The following is a 26,402-nucleotide window of genomic DNA, read 5'->3' as shown; positions in this document are numbered from 1 at the left end:
GCGTCCTGCGGCGCCGTGCCCGAAGGCGCCGGAACAACTGAACTCTTCGGCGCCGGGCCCGAAGGCGCCGGCGGCGTCGGGATAACGGGAACCTGCGGCGCCGGGCCCGAAGGGGCAGATCCCCCCCAACCCGCTAGGGGCCCCAGACAGGTCCGCTGGGCCCGAAGGCGCCGCGGAGCCCGTCGGAGGAGAGAGTTTCCTCATGGCCATGAGAAAGCTCTCGACCTCCTCCGGCGTCGCGTTTAGCCCAGGGACCGTAGGGTATGGGGCTGGACGCGGCGCCTGCGACTCCGTCGGAGCCGCGTGGGTGGTGTCACCCGAACCCCCGGCCGCATCGCGCGAGCGTTGGGGGGAGTCCGAAGAGCGATGACGCCGCTTGGACTTCTTGTGCCGCTTACCTGATGACTACTTCGACCCGGAGGAGTGCGGCCTACTCTCGGAACTGTGGTGGCTCCGAGCCCGCGACCTGTCCCTCGACCTCCCATGGGATCGGGACCTCTCGCGGTGCGGGACCGACTGCCGGAGTTCAAACCGCCTGCGGGACCGCTCCCGCCTGGCTATCGAAGAGAGGGCCCGGCAGTCGGAGCAGGCGTTGTCGTCGTGGTCGACGCCGAGACAAGATAAACACACGCGGTGAGGATCCGTGACCGACATCAGGCGGTCGCAATCATCCCAGTGCTTAAAGCCGGGCTTCCCTACGGCACTGTCGGAGTCGAAAGACTTCGAGAACAATCAAAAATGATCAAAAAGTTAGTCAAAAAATGACTAGGGTTACTTCTTTTTCCAGATCTGCGCTTGCTGGCGCGGAAAAAATAAGAACTGACGTCAGCACGCGGAGGCGGCGTCGAAGTACTCCGACGACGTCATCACGGCGCCCACGACGCCGACGACGGACGCGGAGCCACAGACGACGCCTACCGACGCGCAAGGGTACTGCTACGCAAAAATTTCCGGATCCAGTCTGACGCCTGGGGATATTCTAAGGTAAGGAATCTAATACTAACGTGTCTCTTTCAGATCTCTTTGTGTATTATAATCAGTGCAACTAAAGCTAGGGCATCACATATAGCTGCAAGTCATCCATTATGAGAAACAGACTAAAAGACGATGAATCCAGTGTGACCATCTTGGTCTATGGGAGCAGGTAGTTCTTAGGTCTGGCTTGACAGCACAGCTCCTTCGTGACCTACCCTAACTAATGTTTTAAAATTCAGAGTGTGCTTTGGCTCCACCTACAGGAGACGTTCAAACTCACTCTTTAGGTCAGCCTAGACAGCGCGCATCTGGAAGACCTGGTGTATTCTCTAAACTGAGGGTAATCCTGACTGCTGCTTGCCATTGGGTCTTTCAAGCGCATACGTTTGATATGCACAGCTGCTTTCATTATTACTTTTGCATTATCATGGAGAAAACCTTTACCTCGCGAGTCACCTCCTTAGCGGTGTGACGTTGAAACAACTCTTGTCACGTGCACATGTAAATATCAAAGCAAATACAACTCATCGGTGAACATCTTTAAATGGGGTATGGGTAGATAATGGATAATACGAACGTTACACGTTTTAAGAACTAAATGGCAAAACTACACCGGGGCATGACGCTCGCGAACAGAAGCAACAGACTCAAAAGCAGCAAATACAAAGGCATTCTATCACTCGTGTCTTCGAGCACTGTGTCCCAATCCAAGATGTTTACCAGATAATCGGTGCCGTCACAGTAACTAGAACTCCCATAGGTATCCATATTTTACGTGGTTGGGCACCCGGTAAATGGGGACCTAACCTCTCGGGTTACAAGGCACAGTCCCGCTCCGTAATGTACCAGTTGAAATGCAATCTCCATTGATGTGTTGTACGTGAAGAAAACTCAATAAATAAAAATGTTAAAAAATAAAGATAAAAAGGAAGAATTACTAATCCTACACATCTAGTGCATCAGGTCATGTAGCCGTTACTAGCTCATGCAGGTCAGTGCTTTCATCAGGACCAGGTGAACAAAGGTTGATCTCAGATTATGAGCAGCCTAGGTAAGCACTTTCAACTTACATACGCGTTCCTTTTTATCTTTATTAAATACACTCTTAGGGATTGGAGATAATTTTAACTCGCCCACACATCACATCTGTCCTAACAGAAGACGGTTTACCTCCACATTAGGCGTTTTTTTCACCGGGAGAACAGAACACTGAAATAGGACCCTATGATAAAGCTAAACATGAAATCACCCTAGTAGCTTCTGAGGTTGAATACGTGGATGAAGGTCTTTATCGGAGTCCCCTGCAACTTTTCAGCAACTATTTTTGATTTGAGGTACACTTTTCCAATTATTTAAACTGGTGTTAGAGGTGAAGTGAACCCGCAATCCTTACATCTTTCTCCCTAGTGATTTATATGAATGTATTTAAACCATACATTTGCCTAGGAAGAAGCTGTGAATTATCTACTACAGAAGAATGGTGGTAGCATACAGTGGAAAGAACTACAGAGCTGGCGGATCTGCCATTTTAAGGTAAGAGGCCGTAGGAATACTACAAAATACTCCATATTAGTTCAGGTTTGAGCACATTCAGACTCTTGCAGACATATCCGTAATTTAGGCCATTGCATCACGGATGTTCCTTCATCCTACTAAAGAGACCCATTCAGCAGAAGGTATTTACATTTCTATATATGTAGTTTAGGTATACCTGATATATACTGCAATAACAGTCCTATTCATTTTGCGTTACTTTACTTGTTGAAGAACAGCATTTCAAATTTATCTCATGCCATAATGAGAATTGAGATAGCTTGATAAGGTCCCATTCGGTGGGCACCCGCACTCTAGGACAGGAAGAGAGCGGGCCTGCTGGAAGAAACCATGGATCAGCTGCAGACTCAACTGTAATCCACCCTTTTGAAATGTTAATACCAGGAAAACCACTCTTGCCGCGATAATGTTCAGATTTGTGGCCTAAAGGAGGGAGTTAAGGGACAGACAGGCCTTCATGGTAGACTTGTTCTCGAAGGTTCTGTAGGAAAATTGCACAGAAGTGTGACTGGAGAGAGTGGATAATGTTGGCCCATTGGTGACTTGAGCAGTAGCGGCTGCTACCGATCGGGAGTGGTAGGGTGGGGGGGGGATAGGCGGGGAGGGAGAGTTTGCAGGATGAACAAAATAAAATAAAAAAATAAAACTTATTGCCTCTTCTTTATGTCTCCGCCGGCTGCATGAAGGAGCAGGAAGCATCCTGGCTCCCAGGCTCCCCAAAGCCAATCATAATCATTGCAGCAGCTTTGTGATTGACTATGGGTAGCCTGGGTGTTTCCTGATTCCAGGACTGGCAGCTAGCGGAGGAGGTAGGAGGTATTTGTTTTTTGTTTTGTCCACACCCCGCCACCCCCTCCACCTTCATTCCCTACCAGCCCCAAAGATGTTCTGGCTAAATTGCACTCCTCTAAAAGCAAAGAAATTATTCTACAAGTGGCCCAGAAACGGGAATCAGTCTTGTTTCAAGGAGCAATGTGCTCACTCTTCTAAGACATTGCCCCTGCCACTCTGGCGCGACGCCTGCAATTTAATCCAGTGACTGACCTACTATGCCAAGACCATGTCAAGTACAGATTGATCTATTCGGCTTCTCCTATGAGTATCAAAACAAGTTACACCCCTTTGTGGAACTGGAGGAGTCCTGTTAGGGTTGTCACTTCCTGATCGGCAAAGGTTGGAGAGGAAGATGGGAGAGGCCTCTGCCGGGCTAAAGAGTACCTCTACCAATGGACAATGGCAATCACAATGAAGAGTGAAACGTCATGGCAAGTGATGGACCTAGGATAGGTCTGCAACAGTCAGCTCACAGATTGTGACAAATAAGAATTGAAAGGCAAACTCAGTTGAAGGTCACCCAAGGGTCCACACTCATGATGTGATGGGTTGGATCCAATTCAGAGGATCACAGAGCCCAGAGAGACTCCAATGGTTACTGTATGAGACACTAACCTTTCTGGTACTTCTCTGCACTGAGGATTTAAAGCCCTTCCCCAGACTACCTTGCTACTCAAAGGTATCATGCAGAAAATGGCAGCGATCATGTGTCCAAAACACCTGTATCTAACATGTCTGAAATACGTTCACAATTTTGAAGGGGTACTAGACTCCCAAGTTTTAATGTTTTACTGTTCTTGATGTTGCTGCATTAGTGGCTACAATGTGATAAGCAGTGGAGGGGTAGGCAGTGGTCTGGGAGGAGGGTCTGGGCTAATGGATCAGTGTGCGACACTGGAGATGGAAGCCAGAATATACTCTGGCACCCGCTGACTCTGGGCTATACTGATCTCCATCCCATCCATCGCATTATACAACTTATCCTGGTATCAGAGTTGATGCTCTACTTTTGATGCAAAGGAACAGAACGTCGCAAGTTCCCAATGCCTCAGCCAGACCTCTCAGCAACATGCAATACACATTGATAGCATGAATGCCAAGGAGGCCTCGGGGGGAACGGGGATGGGATAGAGAAGAGACTGTCATACTGCGTCTGACTCTTTCTTCAGCTTCAGACGTCGCCTTTTTCTGGTTTTCTTCTGCTAGACTGGCTTGTATTCAACTGTAAAATAATTTACTCATTAATACATGAAACACCTGCATTTATTCTAAATTGTTAGTCCTTTCTCTATTTACCTACCCAATCCTGTTGTGACCATTGCTTCTCTTCTATTGGGTTATAGTTTGTTATTGCTGCAAACTAAAGGGAAGGATGTGTTAGTCTTTACTACGTGTATCTTCCTACTTAATACTTATTATGGATTACAGTTTCTTCTCACCTACTTCGTGTACAGTTGATGTGTTTACTGGGTTCTGTAAAGGTAAGTATATCCTAAGTACAGATTGTATCTTGTTTCACCTAAAACCTTCCTTCCTTGTATCCTTTGCTTACTTTTTAATTCCTTGTCGATTGAATGGTTATATATACATATGCATAAACCTAGAAGTTACTTCACTCCCAGACTGATACTAGATTCAACTAAAATGGCATTTGCTGGCTCAATTCCTACGGGCTAGTTTTGGTATTCTTATTGGTATTCTTATTAGCATTCCTGTGCCCCTGCAAGGGCTTGTGCTGACTGAATAATTTCTACTGCAAGCCAAAACGTTCTCGCAAAGAGCATGCTCCATAAAACCTCTCGAAACTCTGATGCGCATGCCTACGAGAACAGTCTTCTCCTCAGTAATTATATGCGCATGCTCAAATCAAAGGAAATATATAGTGGAACAGTCTTACTGAGATTCTTGGGCTTCTTTGGAATACCGCTACGCCAGAAAAAAAACTTTATTTTGCTGTGACACAACTTTCCCTCACTAAGCTTCGCGGCGCTGGTGCAGATACCTTCATTCCTCCTCTGGAATCTGATAAAGTGCGCCACAGCACGGGCTCGACACCTGGATCCCTATGATTGCGGTTACATTCTGGAGCGCTAACCTTCTGTTTGAAGATATCTCTCGTGGCAGCCATCTTAGATTCTATACTCGGCCAAGGTTTGATTTTCCCACGCAACTTCTTGTAAAATTGTGCCTTTAAGATTGTAGTGTTTGCCATGTGCCTCTGATAGTTCTGACACCTGGAATGGCAAAGGACCTAAGCTTAATTCCCCGACTCAAGCAAGATCTTTCCTTTTTTACGCTATCCTTTTGGCAAGGAGACAAATTTGTATGTTTTGGGTAGATTCAGCGGCCCCAACACATGCTGGTTGGCTAACATCCCTTTACCATGTCTCCAGGGTGGACTTGACTAGATCATGCCACAAACAAAAAGTAGCCTTTTGGGAATTGTTGGTACAGTGGAGTTAGGATATCCGGGTTTTTTTTTTTTTCTTTTCCCCCGGGTCCTATGATTATGCCTTACTGCTCCACAGACCTCTGGTTTGGGTTCCCCTCGAGAAAAAATTGTAGTCTAATAGGTGGAAAAAAAACACCTTAATGGAGTCATCTAGCTAGCCCTGTAAAAAGTCGGAAACTTCTTCCGCCACTAAGATACATTTATCTTGCAGTAAATGGGACGAGTTCTAGGATCCAAGGGTGTACCCCCATGCAGGCAAGAAAAGGTGCTTACGGGCTAAGGCAAATGAGGACAAAAAAAAAAAGCTTAATTCCCAGACTAAACACCACAAAATCTGGAAATACATTTTTGACCGGAGACTCGATATAGCCTCAGAGAAACACATGGCAAGCGTAGTGAGGACCACTGGTTAAGAAACAATTCATAACCCCTGATATACAAATCGTCAACCGCCACTATGCATAATGGAGCGGCCCTCATTTTTCACTCTTCATTAACATTTCAAATCATAGGCAGCAAAACCGATAAAGAGGGGATGATATCAATGGTCAGGGGGAACATTAAGGGGTGCAAATGAATGGTGGCTTCGATCTATGCATCCGACTTGTGACAATCTGACTTCCTTCACTTCTTTAATTTCACTAATGGGTGGGTTTGCAGAAGGGGTTATTATCTTGATGGGGGACTTCAACCTTAAATGGTTCTCTGCCTTAGATAGTACTCACCCCCACGGAACACATACAGGGACATTCTCCAAAGCCACGAAACAAAAACATTGACTGCTTAGTTGATGCTTGGAGAATCACACACCCCACAAACCAAGACTACCTTTTTCTCTCACTCCCATCACATATATTTCAGACTGGACTACGTGTTAATCATCAATCCAATCCATACAACACACTATTTTGTATATCAGTTTTCTTGGACCATGCTGCGGTGGAGGTCACTCTGGAGTGACAAGCCCTGAACACCAGCTTCCGGGGATGGTTCTTTCCTGCCCCCCTTACGTGGGATTGTCTCGTTTGAAATGAAGTCTGTAAGGCAATTAGAGACTACTTTAAAATGAGCAATCACTTCATCCCTACAGTAACTGCCGTTAAGGCGGTTATTAAAGGAAAATGTATTCCCCCGATGACCAACCACACTTAGCGGAGGGCTCAATATCAATCGGGCCGAACTTCAATTTGTTGAGAAATCTCTTAAAGACTCACCCACTTTAGTTTTACAAAGGAATGTTATGGTCTCTTCCACTGTACGATTACTCTTTTTACCTGGCAAGACTACAGAGCTAGACTACCTTACAAAGTGTTGCTATTTTCCAATGATGCAGATGGAGCTTGCCTTACCTGACTTTTCACTATACTATAAAGCGGCAAAATTGCAGGTGATCTCTGAATGGTCAATGAGGGAACAAGACAAACACTGGTTCCACATGGACAGAGTGGTGGTTGGAAGAACTGTCTAGATGTACTATGGAAACCTAAGCATGATAGATCACTCAATACTTATCTCAGTACTCCGTCCAAAACAATTCTTAAGGGTTGGGATGGGGAGAATCAATCTAATGGCTGGGCAACGTCTCCTCCCTATATACTTTAACAAAGCCTTCAAGCCGGCACTATTGCAGTCACCTTTTGATTTGTAGCAGGAGGGAGGCTGTCTTACTACATCTGATCTCTTTCACGGGTGGTACATATTTACTATTAATAATTGTCGACGTGACTTTAATCTACTCCCTTCGTAGCGATTATTAATTACACCCAACTGAAACATTGGGCACTCCAACCAGAGATTAGGCTAGCAGCCACCAGAGACCTTTAATCCATATAAAAAAAATTGTTTAACAGTTTGGGGGGCTCACAGGGTTGTATTTCCTTCCTATACTCACTCCTGATTTCCACTTCCTGAACATCCACCCCTTGTCATATAGAATTCTGGGGGCAGACACTGGGCACAATGATTACTATAGCGAGGCTCACTACAAAGTACTCTATTATTGGTATTATTGGTATCTACACATGGTAAAACTCAAGAAGATTTATCCAGACACGTCTGATCAATGCTGGAGGGGTTGTGAGCTATTGGAAGATTTTAGACATTTGGTGGCACTGTCCTGTGATACAAACCTACTGGTCTGAGATCTTGGCACAAATTAATGCTGTCTTGGGATATCCTCTCCCACACACGCGAGAGTTTGCTACGAGATGAATCCCTTAATCACCAAACAGCTGGGAACTGCTCCATTTTATGGTTGGACTTTAGGGCAGCCAAAATGACTCTAGTGGTAGCTTGGAAGAAACCTTACCGTACGTCCCCTGAATGCTGCAATGGCATGCCTGCCTCTGGCAAGGTCTAACTGTGGAGTGAAAGGCGGATGTACTCCTAGAAACTCAGAAAAACTTTGACTTTATATGCGGTCCCTTAGTGCGATTTCTCCCTAAAACCGCTCCTGTCCTACAGGTACTAAGTCTTCCAAGTCTGAGACCCTGTGAAACAATTGCTACCCTGTGACTCAGTCGGACTCGGTCCGACGGCCTCATCCCACCCCACCCTGTTGACTGGGGCACGTCACTAGATGCTTCAGCAATTCCACACATGCACGTTAATTTCTTCTTTTTCCTTCTGAGGGTGTTTGGGTTGAGGAGGGTTAAATTGGGCACTTGATTTGCTGGAATTTTACTTACTCCAATGACTGTGTTAATACACTTGCTTATTTGATTCTCACTGTAGAACCCATCTCTTAGGAACCTATGAATGCCAACAGCACCCTTGAATGGAATTATGGTCTCATGCAATATTATCACTGTCAATGTATAATTCGTGCCTTACTAAACTTAATAAAGAAAGTTTGAGAGAGAAAAAAACAGGCTACAGATCGTTCAGAATGCAGCAGCGAGACTACTTTTCCATCTGCCTAAATTCAGCACAGCCTCTAAGCTACTTTGTATGCTGCGTTGGCTCCCGACAGAGAAACTTATTCAGTTTAAGGCTCTGTGCATAGCTGATCGGATTATGAACAAGCAAGGGGCATCTAGTTTGCATCTCTGTTGCAGCCTTACAATCCTACTAGGGTCCTCTGATCCTCTGACTTGAATTTGGTGGTGAAACCTTGCATCAATAGGGTCTGTTTGGGAGGTCTCTCCTTTCGACCGATTGCTCTGGTTTTATGGAACAACCTCCATTTACATTTACGGGAGTACTCCTAATCAGCTCTGCTTTTAGGGAGCAGTTGAAGATCTGGTTGCTTGCAGCATAGGTTTTTTATCGCTGTTCTGTAATGAGTTACCCCTGTTGTAGTAGGCCAGGGCTGGGACGTCCTATCTGAGGGGCAGCTGTGCGCTTTATAAGTCCTGCATAAAATTAACATAACATTATTGACACTTACCGGAAAGCCCACATAGCCATTCCGCTCCAGCAGCTGGATGCATCGTTTGGGCTTGAGGGAAGAACTCCACTCCCAGATGGAATATCAAAATAGAGGAAGTGCCATTAGAAAGGGGAAGCTCTCTTTTTAAAAGTACCTCTCCTGAATAAATTCCTGCTCTCACAAGACGGGTGACCCCTGAACAGGAATGCTGTTGAGGACAATGAAGTAAGCAGGGAGTACCTACCAATAGGCCCCTCTAGAGTGGGCAGATTGGGAGATGTGTTGCATTCCGATTAAGAAGGTGGGTGCTAAATAGACAACATACAAGGCCACAAATTTGTCCTAGCAACCAGTGTAAATGGACTTTGTGAAAGGACGCCTGGGAACAACTATGACATCTACAACTTTGGGTTTTAAATTAAAGCTACTCAATCTTCACACATGGGAAGAGTACATTGCACAGATTAGGGGAAAAGACTCTGCCCTACTGCGATGACAGAAGATCCTCACTAAGTGGTAGCCTGATCAGAAGGCAGATTCTTATACTCAGAAGTTCCAAGTACCACACTCTCCTGACCCAATCCAGAGCCACTAGGATGACGAATGGCCTGTAACTTTAACAGCTTAATATGGAGTCAGGCTTCAGCAGGAGAGCAGTGTCCTCAGATCATCACCTTCCCTAAACGACTCTTCCAACCCAGCAGTGAAGCCTCCGATACCACCTTCGGCTCTCGGTGTGGAAGGGAAAGGGGCCTGCACCAGTACAAGTGCAGTCAAGCAGCCACCACTGTAGACTGTATGAGGTCTTCTCTGAAACCTGAATGGCATTCAACAGGTATCCTTGGTGCTGAGCCCACTAAAAATCCAGATTCAATAACAAAGTCTGAATATGTTGCCTTACACAGTCAACAAGAAGAATACAGGAGGCTAAAAGGCCAAAAACCTTGGAGCAGCTCTCATTGAGATTGAGGAGAGAGGCTGAAACATTAGAATCATTGTCCAATATTTGCTCTTTGCAACAGGGGTAAGGCCTTGAAACGTACCATATCCAGGACAACACCAATTAAAAGAAGCCTCTGAAAAGGAGTCAGGTGCGACTTTGGTTTGTTGACTGTGAAACTCAATGATGTTAGAAGATTAGCAGTTATCTGCAGGAGGTCTACAATTTACTGTATCGAGACCGCTTTCAACAGACATTTGTTGAAGAAGGGGAAAAGGTATCTCAGATTACTGAAGATGAGCGTCGATCACTGCTATCACTTTTGTGAACACCTGAGGGTCATTGGCAAGGGCGAATAAGAGCACTTAAAAAGCTCCTGGCCTACCTTGAACCACTGATAGCATCCATGGGACTGTAGGGCAGGTATATGAAAATAAATATCCTACAGGTCCAAGAACAGCATCCAGCCACTCAGGTCCAGGGAACACAGAGTCAGGGCCAGTGTGAGCATTTTGAATTTGTTCCTCCGCGGGAAGGCTATCAAAGGATGAAGGTCTAAGATAGGCTGAAGATCCCCCCCACCACCAATCCTTCGGCATGAGGAAACAGCCATAGTAGCAACTCTCCCTTATTTTTGAGTCTGGAGCCCTCACAATAGCTCCAATGGCGAGTAAAACTCGCAGATCTTGCAACTGAATGGACAGGAATTCCGCTGTGAGATTCAATCTGTTGAAGGGATATGATTCACTGGCACAGAAAGAAAGGGTAGGGCATAGCCATGCTGAACGATTTGAAGAATTCATTTGTTGGATGTGATAAATGGTCATACTGTGAGAAAGTGCTGGATCCTCCCTCCCAGAGAGTGGCTGTGTGCAACTAGTAGCACGCTAAAGTGGCTAGGTGGTTAGTCCCCTTCCAGAGGGGAAGGGGACTGAGAGGACTAGTTCCCTTGATTGCTTCCAGATCCAGGTTCCTGGCCTCAAAGGAACAGGGGTTATTGCAGAGGAGGCTGGGGAGACTGATGGTGTCTTTATGCTTGAGTAGCCTTTGAATTTCCTAAACTGGTATATCTGCCCAACAAACTAACTACATTGACCAAAATCAATGCTAGGTTAGCCAAAAAGGGCATTAATTTTCCGAACATCTCAATTCTCTTAGACATTCTATCCAAGGGAGTCAGAGAATTGAGATTCACCTTGCTGGTTGAATCCTGAACAATCAGGCACACTGGATTAGGATATTTAGTGAGGAAATCAGGGTTGTCAGGGGCCAATCTATGACAGTTAGCCACCTGCCAATTTCCTAGTGAGCAAGAACAGGGCTTTGACCAGGTGCCCATTAAGGTATCAGTGATTTCCGCAAGTACATTTGTCTTAACCTCTATAGAGAGTAGTTGTAGGTCCAAAACCTCAGCTGCACACCAAATTATACTTACAAATGAAGGATTCTCTTCCCTTTGAAGTCCAAATGGCATACTCGACCCTGTGTAATGGGAATAATCAAGCCCACTGTAAAAATGTCAAAATCGGGGTTATCAGAATGAGTAGGTAAAACATCCCCACCCACACCATCCTCATCTCTGGGTGGTGGCAAGCTTTGGTCCGATTTGGTGCAAAAAAGATAATGAAGCCTATGAAAGCATGTTTTCTCTAGTAGGGGCATGGGATTAGAATCTGGCTGTATGGTGGGCAGTTGAGCTTTAGTAATTTTGTAACATGGCATCAGTCAGGATTGTACTAAAGTAAGATGGGGTCAGAAATCAGCAATGGATCCACCTCCAGTGGAGCCGGCACCCACACGACGAGGGACAGACTGACATAGGTTGTAGAACCAGAGTGGAAGTCTGTACAGGAGCTGGTAGGGAGCCCATGATGGGTATATGTAAATGTATAGGCATTTATATAGCGCACTACTTACCCATAGGGTCCCAAGGCGCTTCGAACGCTGCGAAACCCTTCCTGGCTTCCCTGAGAGATGGTCCCTTAATGGGTATCTCCAGGGTGAGACCAGGCATCCCCGGCGGTCTGGTGGGGCCGTTAGTGAAGATGAGGCAAGCTAATGCCCAGAGTTGCCGAGTGTGATCGCTGATCAGAGTGGGCACCGAGGCGAGAGAATTATCGAGTCCGCTGACCCTGGTCCAGAAACCTGCCGCGCCGGGAATCGAACCCTGGTCCCGGGCCGTCCTCTGCTCTCGGGTCTGCCGCCTCTAACCAGTGAGCCACACTACTTCACTATGGGAGTCATGTGGCACCAAGGCCAAATTTGCTAGTGGTACTAGACTGGGGGCTCCTGAGGATCCTTAGGGCCAGAAGGAGTGCTAGAGGGAGCTGGAAAAATGCCAAATATTAACAACACGGCCTCCTTAAAGGCTTCAAACTTCTGTGGAGGCATCACCAACGGTCAGGGGAATTCAGGGTGCACAGGGACCAACCAAGGACTCGGTTCTGCAACAGAAGAGCTGGAGGGAGACCGATTGACATTGTAACAACCTTGCACCCTTATCTTTGGAAACAGAGTGGTGGGATGGGATCAAGTCCAGCTTCAAATTCTTGTGTTTGAGTTTGGACTTCACGTTAGACTTCGACAGCAAAGTCACCCTATTGCTGGAGCGACCCCAGAAGTTGGACTATTTGTGCCCTTATCTTGGAGCCAGAGTGGAACTTAGGCAAGGCCTGTCAGTTATTGTGTTTGGCAACATACAGCGTCACTTATTGGCCCTGATAAAGGACACACTTGTCACAAAATTTCAAACCATGCCCTAAGCCCAAACACCAGAGACACCCCTTGTGCGGGTCTGTGACCAACATCTGTTGTGGCATGACTTGATGACTTAGGAGGGGATATGGTTCCCTAGTACACTGGATTTTCCTGGATTAGGAGTCGCTGGCAAGCCTGCGAAACTTGAGTGGAGGTCCCAATCCACATTAGAAGGCATACAGAGTGCCACCGAGCAGTGTGTACGTACATTGCTGAAAAAGCTTCTGGATTCACTCTGATGCCTATGGAATATTCTAAAGGTGAGGGGTTAGAAATCTGCCAGAAAGGGTCTATGAATCGGTAAGTTACTAACCACAAGATCCTAGAGTGAAAGAGATGTGCAAGAGATCCATCAATCCATTCCTCCATACATGGAAATGGCAAAATGCCTCTTCTCAAGGTTCTTGAAAAGTGTGATACATGGCATAAGGCTGGAGGACCCTGCCACCAAAGGAAATTCTCTCCATTCCAATCTGCATGCTCGATATGTAAACCTAGAAAATCTGCCTATCAACGTATCTGATTATCAAGAGTGGAATTTGTAAATGTGAGAATAAATGTTAAAATTCTTGATAAACATGTGTGACAATGGGCCACTCTACATTGGCCATAAAATGCTCAGAACACTGACTTAAGTACTGGCTGGGAAATCACTAGCAAATACTTATGACAAAACTCAGTGTCTGAAATGTCGGGACAGACTAACTGGATTAAAACAGAGCATCATTTAGTTTCTACTGATGAGGAGATGGAGGCTTCACGAATGGAGCTGAGGGTCAAACATAACAGTGTAATGTAAGTTGGGCCCATTTGATTCTAGACAATGCCCTGCTACACAGAATAAAGATGGAGCCAAAACTGTTGCAGAGCTACTTGGGAAGGAATCTGAAAATGAAGCAATCCCATCATTGGAAATTCAACAAGGGGTAGAGCACAATAGAAAATTAGGCAGATCTTCACCACATATTAACAGGCACTATCTTTTCAAACCTTACTAAGTAGCATGGAAGAGTTGGCTGCTCAGTTAGATGAGACAGGGATGCCCAAACTTGGGACAGCACAAAGGGAAGAATTAGATTCCACACTGTCTCTTGCTCAAAGTAGTAGTGTAAATGAGAATTTGGGTTGCGGTTAGAATCCAGTCTGATTGGTTGTTGACAGGTTTCTATTTAACATACAGGGGTTCATGAGCCCCTGCAAAGACTTCAATTTTGCTTTAACACTAGGAAAACTGTGATTCACCATGGGGCAATGAAACGCCGGTCATCAGTGTAATTCTTCAGCTGAAGTCCCACTAAACAAAAGCCACATCAATCTCAGTTTATACTCACCATGGGCTGCAACATTTTATGTAAGATTACAGCAGCTAAGCTCTACTAATATTCAAGAACCTATTGAAACCCCACATATTACAGCTGCAACTTAATTGACAATTTCAATTCCAACCTTTTTCATATTTCTCCTTTATGTAATTTTAGAATCAGCTTCCACTCTGATGTATTCACTCTTCATTTGATCACATTTGGTTATAAATAAAGTGAACTTATATGTCCCAAGGAACTGTTAAGCTGTAGAAATCTGGAAATAATTGGTCATAGTAACAAACAAATAACTACAGCTGGTTAGGCTCACACATTTTTCATGTAGCAGTGAACTACTCATATTTTTGAGACCACAGATTCATTTTATGCTAGGAGATGTTGGCTTGTTCAAGTTGGTGTTCAGTTCAGTATCTATTAGAATTAGTCAAGCAGCACTGACCTTGAATGAACTTCCATTAGTGATCAGAAGGTCTCTTTGGTTACAACTTTTAGACACTTGCTTCAGCATTTGTGCTAGTCACTAATGTAGACAGATTATTTTGGGTGATATATGCTATATAAACGTCTTAGTAGGTTAACCATATTCAGGGATCCTGTTCTGCTCACACATTCCCTTGTCATTCTAGTGGAGACCTACCTTCTCACCAAGTCATTTTTCACATAAAAGGTCCTTGGGCCATTCACTGGTGTTCCTATATTTTATAACTTAATTGCATTTTGTCACAGCTAAAATATGCGAGAGCTGGTGAGGTTTAGAATATTGTTTGAGAGAACTTAGCTCATTGTGGAGATTCGGGGCACAAAAGCATACAAAAACTTCCATCAAGTTAGCAGCAGAAGGACACTACTCATCCACTCAGAAAACTGTCAGAGCAAAATGCTTCTGGACAGGACCATCACAAGAATGGGGGGAAAAGCCACTGAACCAAAAGCTGACACCCTAGTTAAACATTAAAGCCATCTAATCAGGATCATTAGGCTGATTCAGGGCCCACTCTAATTAAATGGTACAGATTAGAAACAATAGGTCTGTCATGAGACTGCTAAAGCAGTTTGTATCAGAGACCTAAAATGGTAAGTTCTCCATCTGCATTTTTCTCCATTCAAAATTGCTTTTAATATTTCTCATTATTGGTGTGAGGACTGCTTTTAAGTGCTGCTGAATTTAATGGAAATGAAACTTAATTTTTATCAGCTACTGAAGCCAGGAATTAACACTCGATATTTTTGTCAAGAAGGCATCCTTAAAGTCATAGGCTTGACTATTAAAACATATTATTGCCTAAGTCCAATAGGCTTAGTGAAAGTAAATTAAGAATACTCTTATCTGTATGTTTTAGACTACGAAACCAAAGCCCAGGAGTAGAAACATTGTATCATGATGGCATGGAGAGAGGAGGCAACCCTAGTCACTTTTGCTCCTACTATTCCTTACACCCATCAGTCTTCCCGTCATCTTTTGACAGCATGATTTATTCATTCTTCTCCCTTTCCCCATTTACCACTTCTTTTCCATCCTCAATTCTCTTTCCTTTTCATTCGAATACCTCTTCGCCTTCTTTACTTGCCTTCCTCACTGGCAAACTCAAGCTTGCCTTCCTCCTGTATCTTTCTTGACTTGCTTCCTCTCACAATTTCTTTCATTCACTTCTTTTTCTTTTGTACCCAGCTTACCTGTCCTCTCCTTTTCCTTTTTTCGTTTTAGAGACCATCTGGCTGGCAAGCAACAGGTCACTGCAGAAGCCAGTGAGAGAAGGCAGGTTCCCTAATGAAAGCAAGTGAGTGGGAAGTATCAAGTGTATCTGCTGGAGATAGCAGTATGCAATCTGATATTCCCAAAGGCTTTAATCCAAATAGGACGGAATTCACTTTCATTCTTTTGAGGATGAGTAATTGTCCTTGACTAAAATACTCTCAAAGTCGCACTAATCTCTGGAGCATTAAATCTGCAGTGCACTATACAAACATCCACTTTCCAGTACAGTTTACAGCTGCATAAATATTTCTGAATTTGCAATTTCACTAATTAGCAACATGCCATGGAAAACAAGGGTAAGATTAATGTGGCTCACTTACTCCTTGACAGTGTAAATAGTCTACTGTTTTAGTTATTGTGTATAACACAGCGCTTGCTTCCCGCTCAGAAAAGTACTTCTGTCGGAGAATCCGATCTAGCAACTCTCCTCCCTTCATCAATTCAGTAACGAGATAAACATATTTGCCATTGTCATCATACACCTGCAAAAGAAAAAAAAATGAGGAAACAAGTTAAAACATTTAGACAGCGAACCAAATGGCACCTAGGCAGGTAAAAGCATAAACATATCTGTCAAAATGCAAAAAATTGATTTATTAAAGTGAACCTTCAAGATACATTCAAGATTCTAGCAAGGAAATATACAAGACTTCCCATAGTGTTATAACAGGAAGGGGGCATATTATCGAATGACGGTGAAAGTGTGCACCGATGCTGCTGGATGTTTTTAATAAGAAATACATTTAAATTATAGTTGCTGATAATACCCAAATTAATGGTACTCAATCTTAGTACCTCAGTAGTAAGGAAGGCTGAGTCTGCATGGATTCAAACTCATGACGTTTACACAGACATCTTGCCCACTCACTTAGAAACAAGTGCGGCCACCAAAAGATCTTGAGAAATGGTGGTCTATTAAAGCAGGACAGGGATGCAAGAACTAGAGTAAATTGTTACATTCATGAGGTTTAGGTTCTGAGTATAAATGAATTACTCGATAATGAGGTGGGAAATTCTGCACCTGGTAAATACTGTGTTCACACTTGCCAGAATTCTGGTGACAAGTGACAGGGATAACCATCTGATGAGTATTTTTCTCACTAGGTGTGTAATTACAATCAATCAATCAATCAATAATTTGTAGAGCGCACTACATACCCGCAAGGGTTCCAAGGTGCTAAGGGAGGGGAGAAGGGGGGGTGCTGTTGCTACTGGTCGAACAGCCAGGTCTTGAGTTGTCTCCTGAAGGTTAGAAGGTCTTCGGTTTGTTGTAGGATGAGGGGGAGGGTGTTCCAGGCTGTGGCGGCGAGGTGGGAGAAGGATCTGCCTCCGGCTGTGGTCCTACAGATGCGTGGGACGGTGGCCAGGGAGAGGTCTGCAGAGCGGAGTTTCCTGTTGGGTGCGTAGAAGGAGAGTGGACTGTTGAGGTAGGCTGGGCTGGTCTTGTGGAGTGCCTTGTGTGCGTGAATCAGGAGCTTGAAGGCGATTCTTTTGTCGACAGGGAGCCGGTGCAGGTTCCTCAGGTGGGGTGTGATGTGGTCGCAGCGCGGTACGTCAAGAATCAGGCGTGCAGAAGCATTCTGGATTCTTTGCAGTCTGTTGATGAGCGTGGTCGAGGCGCCTGCGTAGAGGGCGTTTCCGTAGTCGAGTCTGCTGCTGACTAGGGCCTGGGTGACTGTTTTCCTTGTGTCTGTCGGGATCCAGGCTAAAACTCTGGTTTCTACCTTAATCGGAAATACAAGAGTCATCTAATGAGGGGCTAAGCAGTTAATCGTGCATGTTATAGGGAAAAAATGCTCAGCTGGGCTCTCTTAGGAACAGTTGATAGAAGATGTGTCTCAGATAGCATGTTTGAGAAAAATAAGGTTCAACAATACACTAAGCACCCTTAGTCAATATTGTAAACGTCACCAGCGCCTGCATATTGCAGGTGCAACAAAAAACATTTAAACTACAAATACAGGAAAGTCAGTGAAGGGCGGAAGGACCTTTTATGTGAAACATGCCTTAGAGAGAAAATACATCTCAATCAGAATAGAAAGGGTGTGAGTGAGCAAAACAGGAGCTCTGAATATGGTTAACTTACTAAGAAGCTTCTAAAGCATGTACCACCCAAACTGTGTCTATTTGCATTAGTGACAAGAACAAGTGATCAAGCAGGTAACCAAAGTGACCTCCTGAATAACTAATGGCAGTTCGTTCTAGGTCAGTGCAGCTTGCACTGAGAAGCATCTTTTTGTTTGGATATCGTTTTATTGACTTTAAGAAGAGATTTTTCTGTGCTCCAACAGAGTTTGTGGCATGGTATATTAGTTTACTTCACATAACAAGAAAAGAGGGAAAGATCCCAAGATCCTCATATTTAAAGGCTAGACTGGGAGTTTCAAACTTGATTATGTCTTTCCTTCAAGCTAATGAGAAAGAGCCCAGCGGCTAAGACGCAATTCATTTTTGATGCCTACATACCAAACAAAAAGTCCCATTTGAGGCTACCAGAACCATGTAAAAAAAATATTGGAAAGCCCAGCACATAAATAATTAGCACTGCGTATGCGAGAGATACTGAAGTTCCAACTAGAACAACTGTGCTCTTGAGGGAGGACAAGGGCATGCCTTTTTTAACTTCACAATTCACAAGCAGCAGGTCGTTGGTACATTAATATGAGAAAATAGAGAGAGACATATCAGCCTTTGATTCTGGCAGTTCAACTACATACAAGAAATCCTGGCAGGCTAGAGGTGGTTCATGAGTAGATATTGTTAATGATGTGCTTTAGATGACCTTAAACAAGACCTACGTCAGAAAACTGCATAGAAATCAAACAGACATCAAAAAGGGTGCACAGACATAATATCGACTCCACAATATCGAATGGACAAAATATAGAGTTTTAAATATCATTTGGAGAAAATATCGACAGGACAGAATATCGACAGCCAAAATATCGTTTTTAAGGTAAGTGAAGTAATATCGACTGTAAATAATATCGAAAGTAAAAAATCTTTTTTTTTATAATATGTAATTATTTATAGTGTTTTTATGTTATAATATGTGTGAAAAGTGTCATTTTATGTTATAAATATTTGTAATTAATGATTTTTTTTTAATTATTGTGTAATTTTATTCTGTAGCGGGTTGTGGGTTTATAGGGGAATAGGGTGGGAAGTAATTTAATTATAATTAATTAAATATGTAAATTTATTAATTGGTAGTAATAATTAATTAATTGGTAATTAAATATTATATGTTAATTTAAAATTTAATTGGTAATTAATTTAATTTAATTGATTAATTGCTAATTATGTAAATTAAAATAATGTATTTCCTGTAGCGGGTTGTGGGTTTATAGGGGAATAGGGTGGGAAGTAATTTAATTATTATTTATTAAATATGTAAATGTATTAATTGGTAGTAATATTTAATTAATTGGTAATTAAATAATATTTGTTAATTAATTAAAATGTAATTGGTAATTAATTTAATTTAATTGATTAATTGCTAATTATGTTAAATTAAAGGGGTATTTTTAGGGTTCAGGGTCAGTTTTTAGTTTTTGGGTAAAGGGGTATTTTTAGGGTTCAGGGTCAGTTTTTAGTTTTTGGGTAAAGGGGTATTTTTAGGGTTCAGGGTCAGTTTTTAGTTTTTGGGTAAAGGGGTATTTTTAGGGGTCAGGGTCAGTTTTTAGTTTTTGGGTAAAGGGGTATTTTAAGGGTTCATGGTCAGTTTTTAGTTTTTGGGTAAAGGGGTATTTTTAGGGTTCAGGGTCAGTTTTTAGTTTTTGGGTAAAGGGTTATTTTAAGGGTTCAGGGTCAGTTTTTAGTTTTTGGGTAAAGGGGTATTTTTAGGGTTCAGGGTCAGTTTTTAGTTTTTGGGTAAAGGGGTATTTTTAGGGTTCAGGGTCAGTTTTTAGTTTTTGGGTAAAGGGGTATTTTAAGGGTTCAGGGTCAGTTTTTAGTTTTTGGGTAAAGGGGTATTTTTAGGGTTCAGGGTCAGTTTTTAGTTTTTGGGTAAAGGGGTATTTTTAGGGTTCAGGGTCAGTTTTGGGTTTTTGGGTAAAGGGTTTTTTAGGGTTCAGGGTCAGTTTTGGGTTTTTGGGTAAAGGTTTTTTTTAGGGTTCAGGGTCAGTTTTGGGGTACAGGGGTACAGGGTAAAAATAAAGTAAAATTAAATTTACATTAATTTAATTTTATGAAATTAAATTAAATTATATTTAAATAATTTTAAATAATTGTAATTAAAAAAAATTATTATATACTTACCAATACTTACGTTGTAATGGTAGTGCGTTGTAAAAGTTGCGTTGTAACGTCATATATCCACTGTTGCACTCTTTGCAGTGGGAATAGTAATTTTTACTCTTTTGTATTTGTACGTTAATAATATTGGCTATTATTTAATTAAATTTTGTTACTATATATATATATGTTTTAAGAAATATGATTAAAAAAATATTATTTTTTTACTTTCATTAATTATTTAATTATTAAAAGTTATTTTAAGTATTGTTAATTATATTTTAGTAATTAATTTTTTATATTAATGTAATTAAACATTGTTTTTATTAAAGTCGATATTTTTTACAACTATATTTTTGTACACGATATTTTGTACTCGATATTTTTGTACTTACCTGTTTGTACATACAAACTCGATATTTTGGTTGTAGATATTTTCTCGGCGATATTTTGGGTAGTCGATATTTTGGTAGTCGATATTATTTCAGTGATCCATCAAAAAGCTCTTTAAAATAGTTTAATAACAATAAGAACAATACTACTAACAATAATAATAATATATTGATAATAAGTAGAATAAAAGAAGCCTTCCTCAACCCTTGAGAAAATGGTAAAAACTCAAAAAATTACTTGAAGGGTAGGAAGGACACAAGGGGTAGCACCATGAATTAAATATCTGATAACGAAATAAAGCTCAGACAATACACAGACTACAATGGACATTAAGACTGAATAAAGTGAAAAGAATGACGCACTGGAAGTCAGCAGTTCTTTTTAGCCGGATGAGAGCCACGGTCAGGCCATCTCACAAGTGCATGTGGTCTAATATGATCTGGGTGTTTGAGCAGGTGAATAAAGTCTGCCCATCAGACTTATGATGGATACCATTCGTCTTCAGATGTTTTGTGCCTCAACTTACTTAGGACTTAATATAGACAAATGGAATTCGCGATAGATAGCAGTTAAAAGGATTTGTGCAATTTGGGTTAATGCACTTGCATTCCCCAGGAAGGTTGAAGCCTATCCACTGATGGAAGCAGACATTATGTCACCTGCTACAGGCACTGGTATAATTTGCACAAGGGGTGTAAACACCAAAGTGGCTCCTCCTATAGGGACAGTTACTTTAGTGGAAAAAAAACAATTACAAACCAATGGTGAGAATGCAAAAGGAAGATGAATTTTCACTGCCAGAGAGGGTACGCATATAGTAACACTACATTGGCAGCCATACATTCTAGAAAGAAAACACTAAATTAGCATGTTAGTGCCTTGTCTCGGGTACTTCAAAGGAAGTGTAATAGGTCGGAACAGTGGAAGGTAATCATCATTACGATCTATAACATTTACGTGAGACATATCACATTTGTTTGGAGGAGTGGTGGTGGTTACTTATCACACCATCAGTTTTTTTATGCTTTCTGACCCTTCACTATTTACAAAAAACTACGTCAGTCAAATAAGGGTGATGAAGGTTAATCTTAGTTTTAATATAATATTGCGGGGTGTTCTCTAATTTAACTCCTATGGAATAAATTTGCCAAATCCATGACTTCTAAAGCGAGCTCAAACGCAGATGAACAAGTTGCTTTATCTTCAGAAACAGTCTTTCTGGTAGATACTCTATCTAAATGCAGATTCCTGACCTCGTAAATATTCCACAGGTGTCGGACTGTATTCAGAAACTTCAAAGCAGTCTTTCTGCGCACCAGTAGGTGACACTGTGTGATTCCGCACCAGCGCCTTTCTGCTCTTGAAGTGACAAGTGCTGTCACATACAAGTGCCACCCATGCTCAGTCATGTCAGTTGCTTTCTTATGCTCTTCACACACTCAGATACAAAGTCTCTCAGCAAATTTGCAATGGTCAGTGTACAAAGTTATATATTGGGACCTTTTTAAAGGGAAAAAAAGTTCTGTCAATACAACAAGGAAGGTCCGTGAGGAATCTGCGGTTGAATAAAGTTCCCACCAAAAAGAGGTAACTTGTTCTTCTGATGGGTACTTCTAACCGCAGATTCCTTACCTCGTGAATAGATACAATAGCCATACCTTCTGAGGTGGTGGGTCTGAACTGGTTCAGTAGAAAAAGTCCAGCCGGACTGAGTGGACAAAAGTCCCTTCTTAATGGATCACACTGTTGAGGCAGTAGTGCTTTGTGAACATCTGCACCGACCCCCATGTAGTTGCATTACAAGTATCAAGGACAGGAACTCTTCATGCCAGTGCAGGAGTTGCAGCTTTAGCAATGGTGAAAGGAGCCAGAAAGCCCTCTGGAGGCTGTTTTTTATCCAGTGTGCAACAGATGATAAATGTTGAAAATAATCCTCTGGGACATGGTCTGTTATTGGACTTCCTTAGCATCTTTCCTCAGAAAACCCAATATCTGGCCACTGACTCAATGTTCTTTGGTGCCATCTACATAAAAGCTTAGTGCCTTCTTAGGATCCAAACAATGGAATAGCCCTTCCTCCTTACGGGAATGGGGTGGAGCATAGAAAGCCAGGGAATGATAGCCTGACTGACATGACATGGAGTGACCACTTTTGACGAAAAGGAAGTTTGGGTTCTCAACAGCAACTAATTCCGGAAAAATGTTGAAGGAAGCTCACTCACATGCCTACCTGATGTTACGGCGATGAGAAAACCACTTTTAACGTCAGGCCCCTTAATGGACAACCACATAGCAGCTCAACAGCACATGAAGTGGGAACTACATTTAAGTCCCTCTGTGGTATAGAAGAAAAGTTTGGTAGAAAAAAGTGTAATAAACCTTTAAAAATCTCTTCACAACAGGTGAGTTAAATAAAGAAGGATAATCCAGCAACTGCAAAAAAGCAGAAAGAGCCTACAAGCCAGTCCTTATCAGTGCCCAGAGCAAGTCATTGCTGTGCCAGTGACAAAGAAACAACAAACCCGCCGATAATTTTGCTTGTAGTGGATCAATTCGGCACGTGCCACACATTTCTTCTAACGACTGGCATAAACCAATTTCATAGATGGACGCCTCACTAGCAAGAAGATCTTAACAGCCTGAGGAGAAAGGTCAAATTTAGTCAGCTACCAATGCTCAACCTCTATGCATAGAGAGGCCTTTTATGCAGGCCCGGGTATAACACCTTGCCCTGCTACTGAAAAAGACGATCCTCCTGAAGCAGAAACGTTATCCCTGCAGTTCAAGGGGGGCGATTAGCTACCAGTTGAGCAGCAATGTTCTGAACTACTTGCAGTCTGTTCAAAGATGCTTCATTAGCTGAAATCATCAGTGAATTACAATAGTCTAGCCGGCTTAACACTAGTGCCTGGATAAGTGTTTTCCGTGTGTTTAGTGGCAGAAAAGGGAATACCTACCTTAGGAGACCAAGCACGTGAAAGCATGACACGACAGTCGATGTAACGTGCTCTTTCATGGTCAACTTCTGGTCCAAATGGACACCCACGTTTTTTACCACTAGTTTAGGCGTAGGTGTGGTGCCCATTTCCTCGGACCACCCCCCCCAGGGGACCACCTCAACATTGCTTCGCCAAACTGGATTATCTGTGTTTTCCCTGCATTGAGCTGGAGAAAGTTAATTCACATCCAGCTTACAATGGTGCGTATACCCTCCGAGAAGCTAGACCGAGCATTAGGATTGTTCTTGTCACAGGAGAGTAGAAGCGGAGTATCATCAGCATAAGACATAGGAACAAAACCTTAATTCCTCAGTAATCCCGCTAAGGGGGCAACATAAATGTTGAATAAGGTGGGACTCAAGCATGAGCCCTGCAGCACTCCCTTAGTCAATTTTGTGGTTTTTGAATGGAATGGGCCAAGATTTATAGTTTGTGTTCTGTCAGACAGAAAACTCGTTATTCATTTTAAAGCGCTCCCATGGAGGTTAATTCGACCCAAGACTCCTGAGCACGGTCTGAAGGCTGTCGATAAATCAAGCAACACCAGTAGCACCGCTTGTCCGTTGTCTAGGGACATTCTGATGTTGTCAATAACTTCAATCAGAGCAGTCTCCGTACTATGTCTGAGATGAATCAAGGCAGTTCGAGGCTTCGAAAAAATCAGATAAATGTGTGTTGGTATGCTTTTCTAGTACCTTGCTCAGGAAAGGTAATAACGAAATGGGTCGGTAATTGGATAAATCTTCCATAGGTGCTTAAGATTTTTGCGGATGGGAATTATTTGTGCTGCTTTCCATGCGGAAGGGAGAATGCCCTTTTCTATAGAGCAGTTAGGAGCTCCAAGTTGCTTGGCCAGCAAAGAGGTGATCTTAGGAGGGATGATGTCCAGCGGGAAACCTGATTTTATAGTTCTAAGTAGTGTCTCTACATCTTCGGGCATGAGTGCTGTGAATGTATCTAGCCTGTGTGCATTGTTTGCAACTGAATGGTGGTTAGCCGTGGATACAATATGAGGGCTTCCAGTTGCAGTAATTTTGTTGTAGATCAATTGAATTTTTGGGGTAGAATGTATTGCTAGTTTGTCACATAGAGCTTGGGTGGGTATTTGTTCTTTATATCATGCCTTTGGGTTGGTGAAGGTTTTTAAGATCTGATAGAAGGTTTTAGGGCCATTTCCTGCTTTTTCGAGTTCATGCACTATATGGGTTCTGCAAGCATATTTAATGTTTTTTATGGTATTGGGCCAGTACTAGTTTGTATCTTTCTCTATCCTGTGAGTGATGTGATAAACACCATAGTCCTTCCAATTTTTTACAACTGCTCTTTTCTGTTCGGAGATTGTGAGAGAATCAGTCTGTTTGAGGACGCCTGGCTACGCTGGAGCTCCCTCTCCCCACCCACCTCCGACTGACCCAAGACCTTCTCACCTTCAGGAGACACCTCAAGACCTGGCTGTTCGAGCAGTAGCAGCACCCCCCCCACCCCCCCACCCTCAGCGCCTTGAAACCCTCGCGGATGAGTGGTGCGCTTTATAAATGTACCGATTAATGGATTGGAGCATTTTTTCAGCAGGACCAAACGCTCGATGGTGGTTTTGATGGTAGAGTTAAAATAAGCTAGGCACTCATCCATATTATCTGTATCAGAATTTTGAGGGCTAAGGAAAGTATTTTGAAAACCCTCAGGCGTGAGTTTGTACCACTGCCTACGCCACCTAGGTGAATTAATACGAGAATTGGTAAGTGTCCCGGGCCCCTAATATAGAACTCGAATAGTGAATGTTCTGTCCAAGTGAGTGGAGAGGTGGCACCACAGATGATATAAGGGGAGTTGGTAAAGATAATATCTAGCGTATGTCCCTCTATGTAAGTGGGGCCACAATTGATCTTACCTAATTCAAATGAGGTTTGGTCTGCCAGAAAGGTAGCAGTGTCTTGGTGTGTGGTGTCTTCGCTATGGATATTGAAATCGCCTAGAAGCAGAAAGTTTCTAGTTGAAATCACATGTGCTAGAATAAATTCCATTTGTTGAAGCGAGAAATTAGAGAGGGACCCTGGGGGTAGATAGACCAGAGCACCTTTCCAGCAATGGTGGGAGAGCAGGTCTATTCTAAAAACCAAAATTTCCAAAGTATCATTACTTAGTTGATCAAGTATATACACTTTAATGGACTCTTTATGGATAATAGCTATGCCCCTCCCACATCCTGAAAGCTGTATCCAACTTTTGGATCCGATATCCTTCTGGGAGAGCCACAGCAATAGCTGGGTTTGAGCTGGGTTTTATCCAGGTTTCCTATTGGGACCCAATGTCAGGAAGTTTGGATGAGAACAGGTCCCATATTTCTGTTGAATGTTTTGACAGAGAGCTCACATTACATAATTGACAGTTCCAGTTTTGAGATTCCAGAGGAATAAGGGGAGAGGCATCAGTCTGGTCGAGGTGGCAACTTTGACAGTTACTCCCACTGGGCATCATAATCTTAAGAGTAAGAGTAGCTTGTTTCACGCTATGAAAGCGGCATAATCTACATGTGAAGGGGCCTTCCAGTGTCATACATAATATGGTGTTATGTAAAAGAGTGCAGTTATCTAGGTCATCTTTTCTGAAGACTAGGAGTTCTTGCCTCGTATATCTCACCAAATCCTTATTACCTACATTTGCTGCAGGACGAACAGGGGTCCTGGAGAAGTCCAGGCGTGGACAGGCACAGATGGGCTTGCCTTAGGCACGTTGTGCCAGCCATGCGTTTATGTAGGAGAGGTCAACAGCTAGACCCCTAACCGCCGCTCTACTTCCCCGAAAACCGGAAGT

General features: G+C 42.9%; 1 protein-coding gene across 2 annotated transcripts in view; it reads right to left on the bottom strand.

Annotated features, from left to right (window-relative positions):
• RPS6KA6 (ribosomal protein S6 kinase A6) overlaps positions 1–26,402 on the bottom strand; it is a 499,939-nt gene that overhangs the window by 84,061 nt on the left and 389,476 nt on the right. For both annotated transcript variants that reach the window (XM_078688489.1, XM_078688488.1), the window contains one exon: positions 16,281–16,442. In XM_078688489.1, coding sequence (XP_078544615.1) covers positions 16,281–16,442 — 162 coding nt within the window. The remainder of the gene's footprint in view (positions 1–16,280; positions 16,443–26,402) is intronic.

This window comes from Lissotriton helveticus, chromosome 4_1, assembly GCF_964261635.1.
Source record: "Lissotriton helveticus chromosome 4_1, aLisHel1.1, whole genome shotgun sequence".
In the NCBI taxonomy this organism is placed as follows: domain Eukaryota; kingdom Metazoa; phylum Chordata; class Amphibia; order Caudata; family Salamandridae; genus Lissotriton; species Lissotriton helveticus.
The sequence above is the reverse complement of the archived record's forward strand: the minus strand, read 5'-3'. Positions and strand labels throughout refer to the sequence as shown.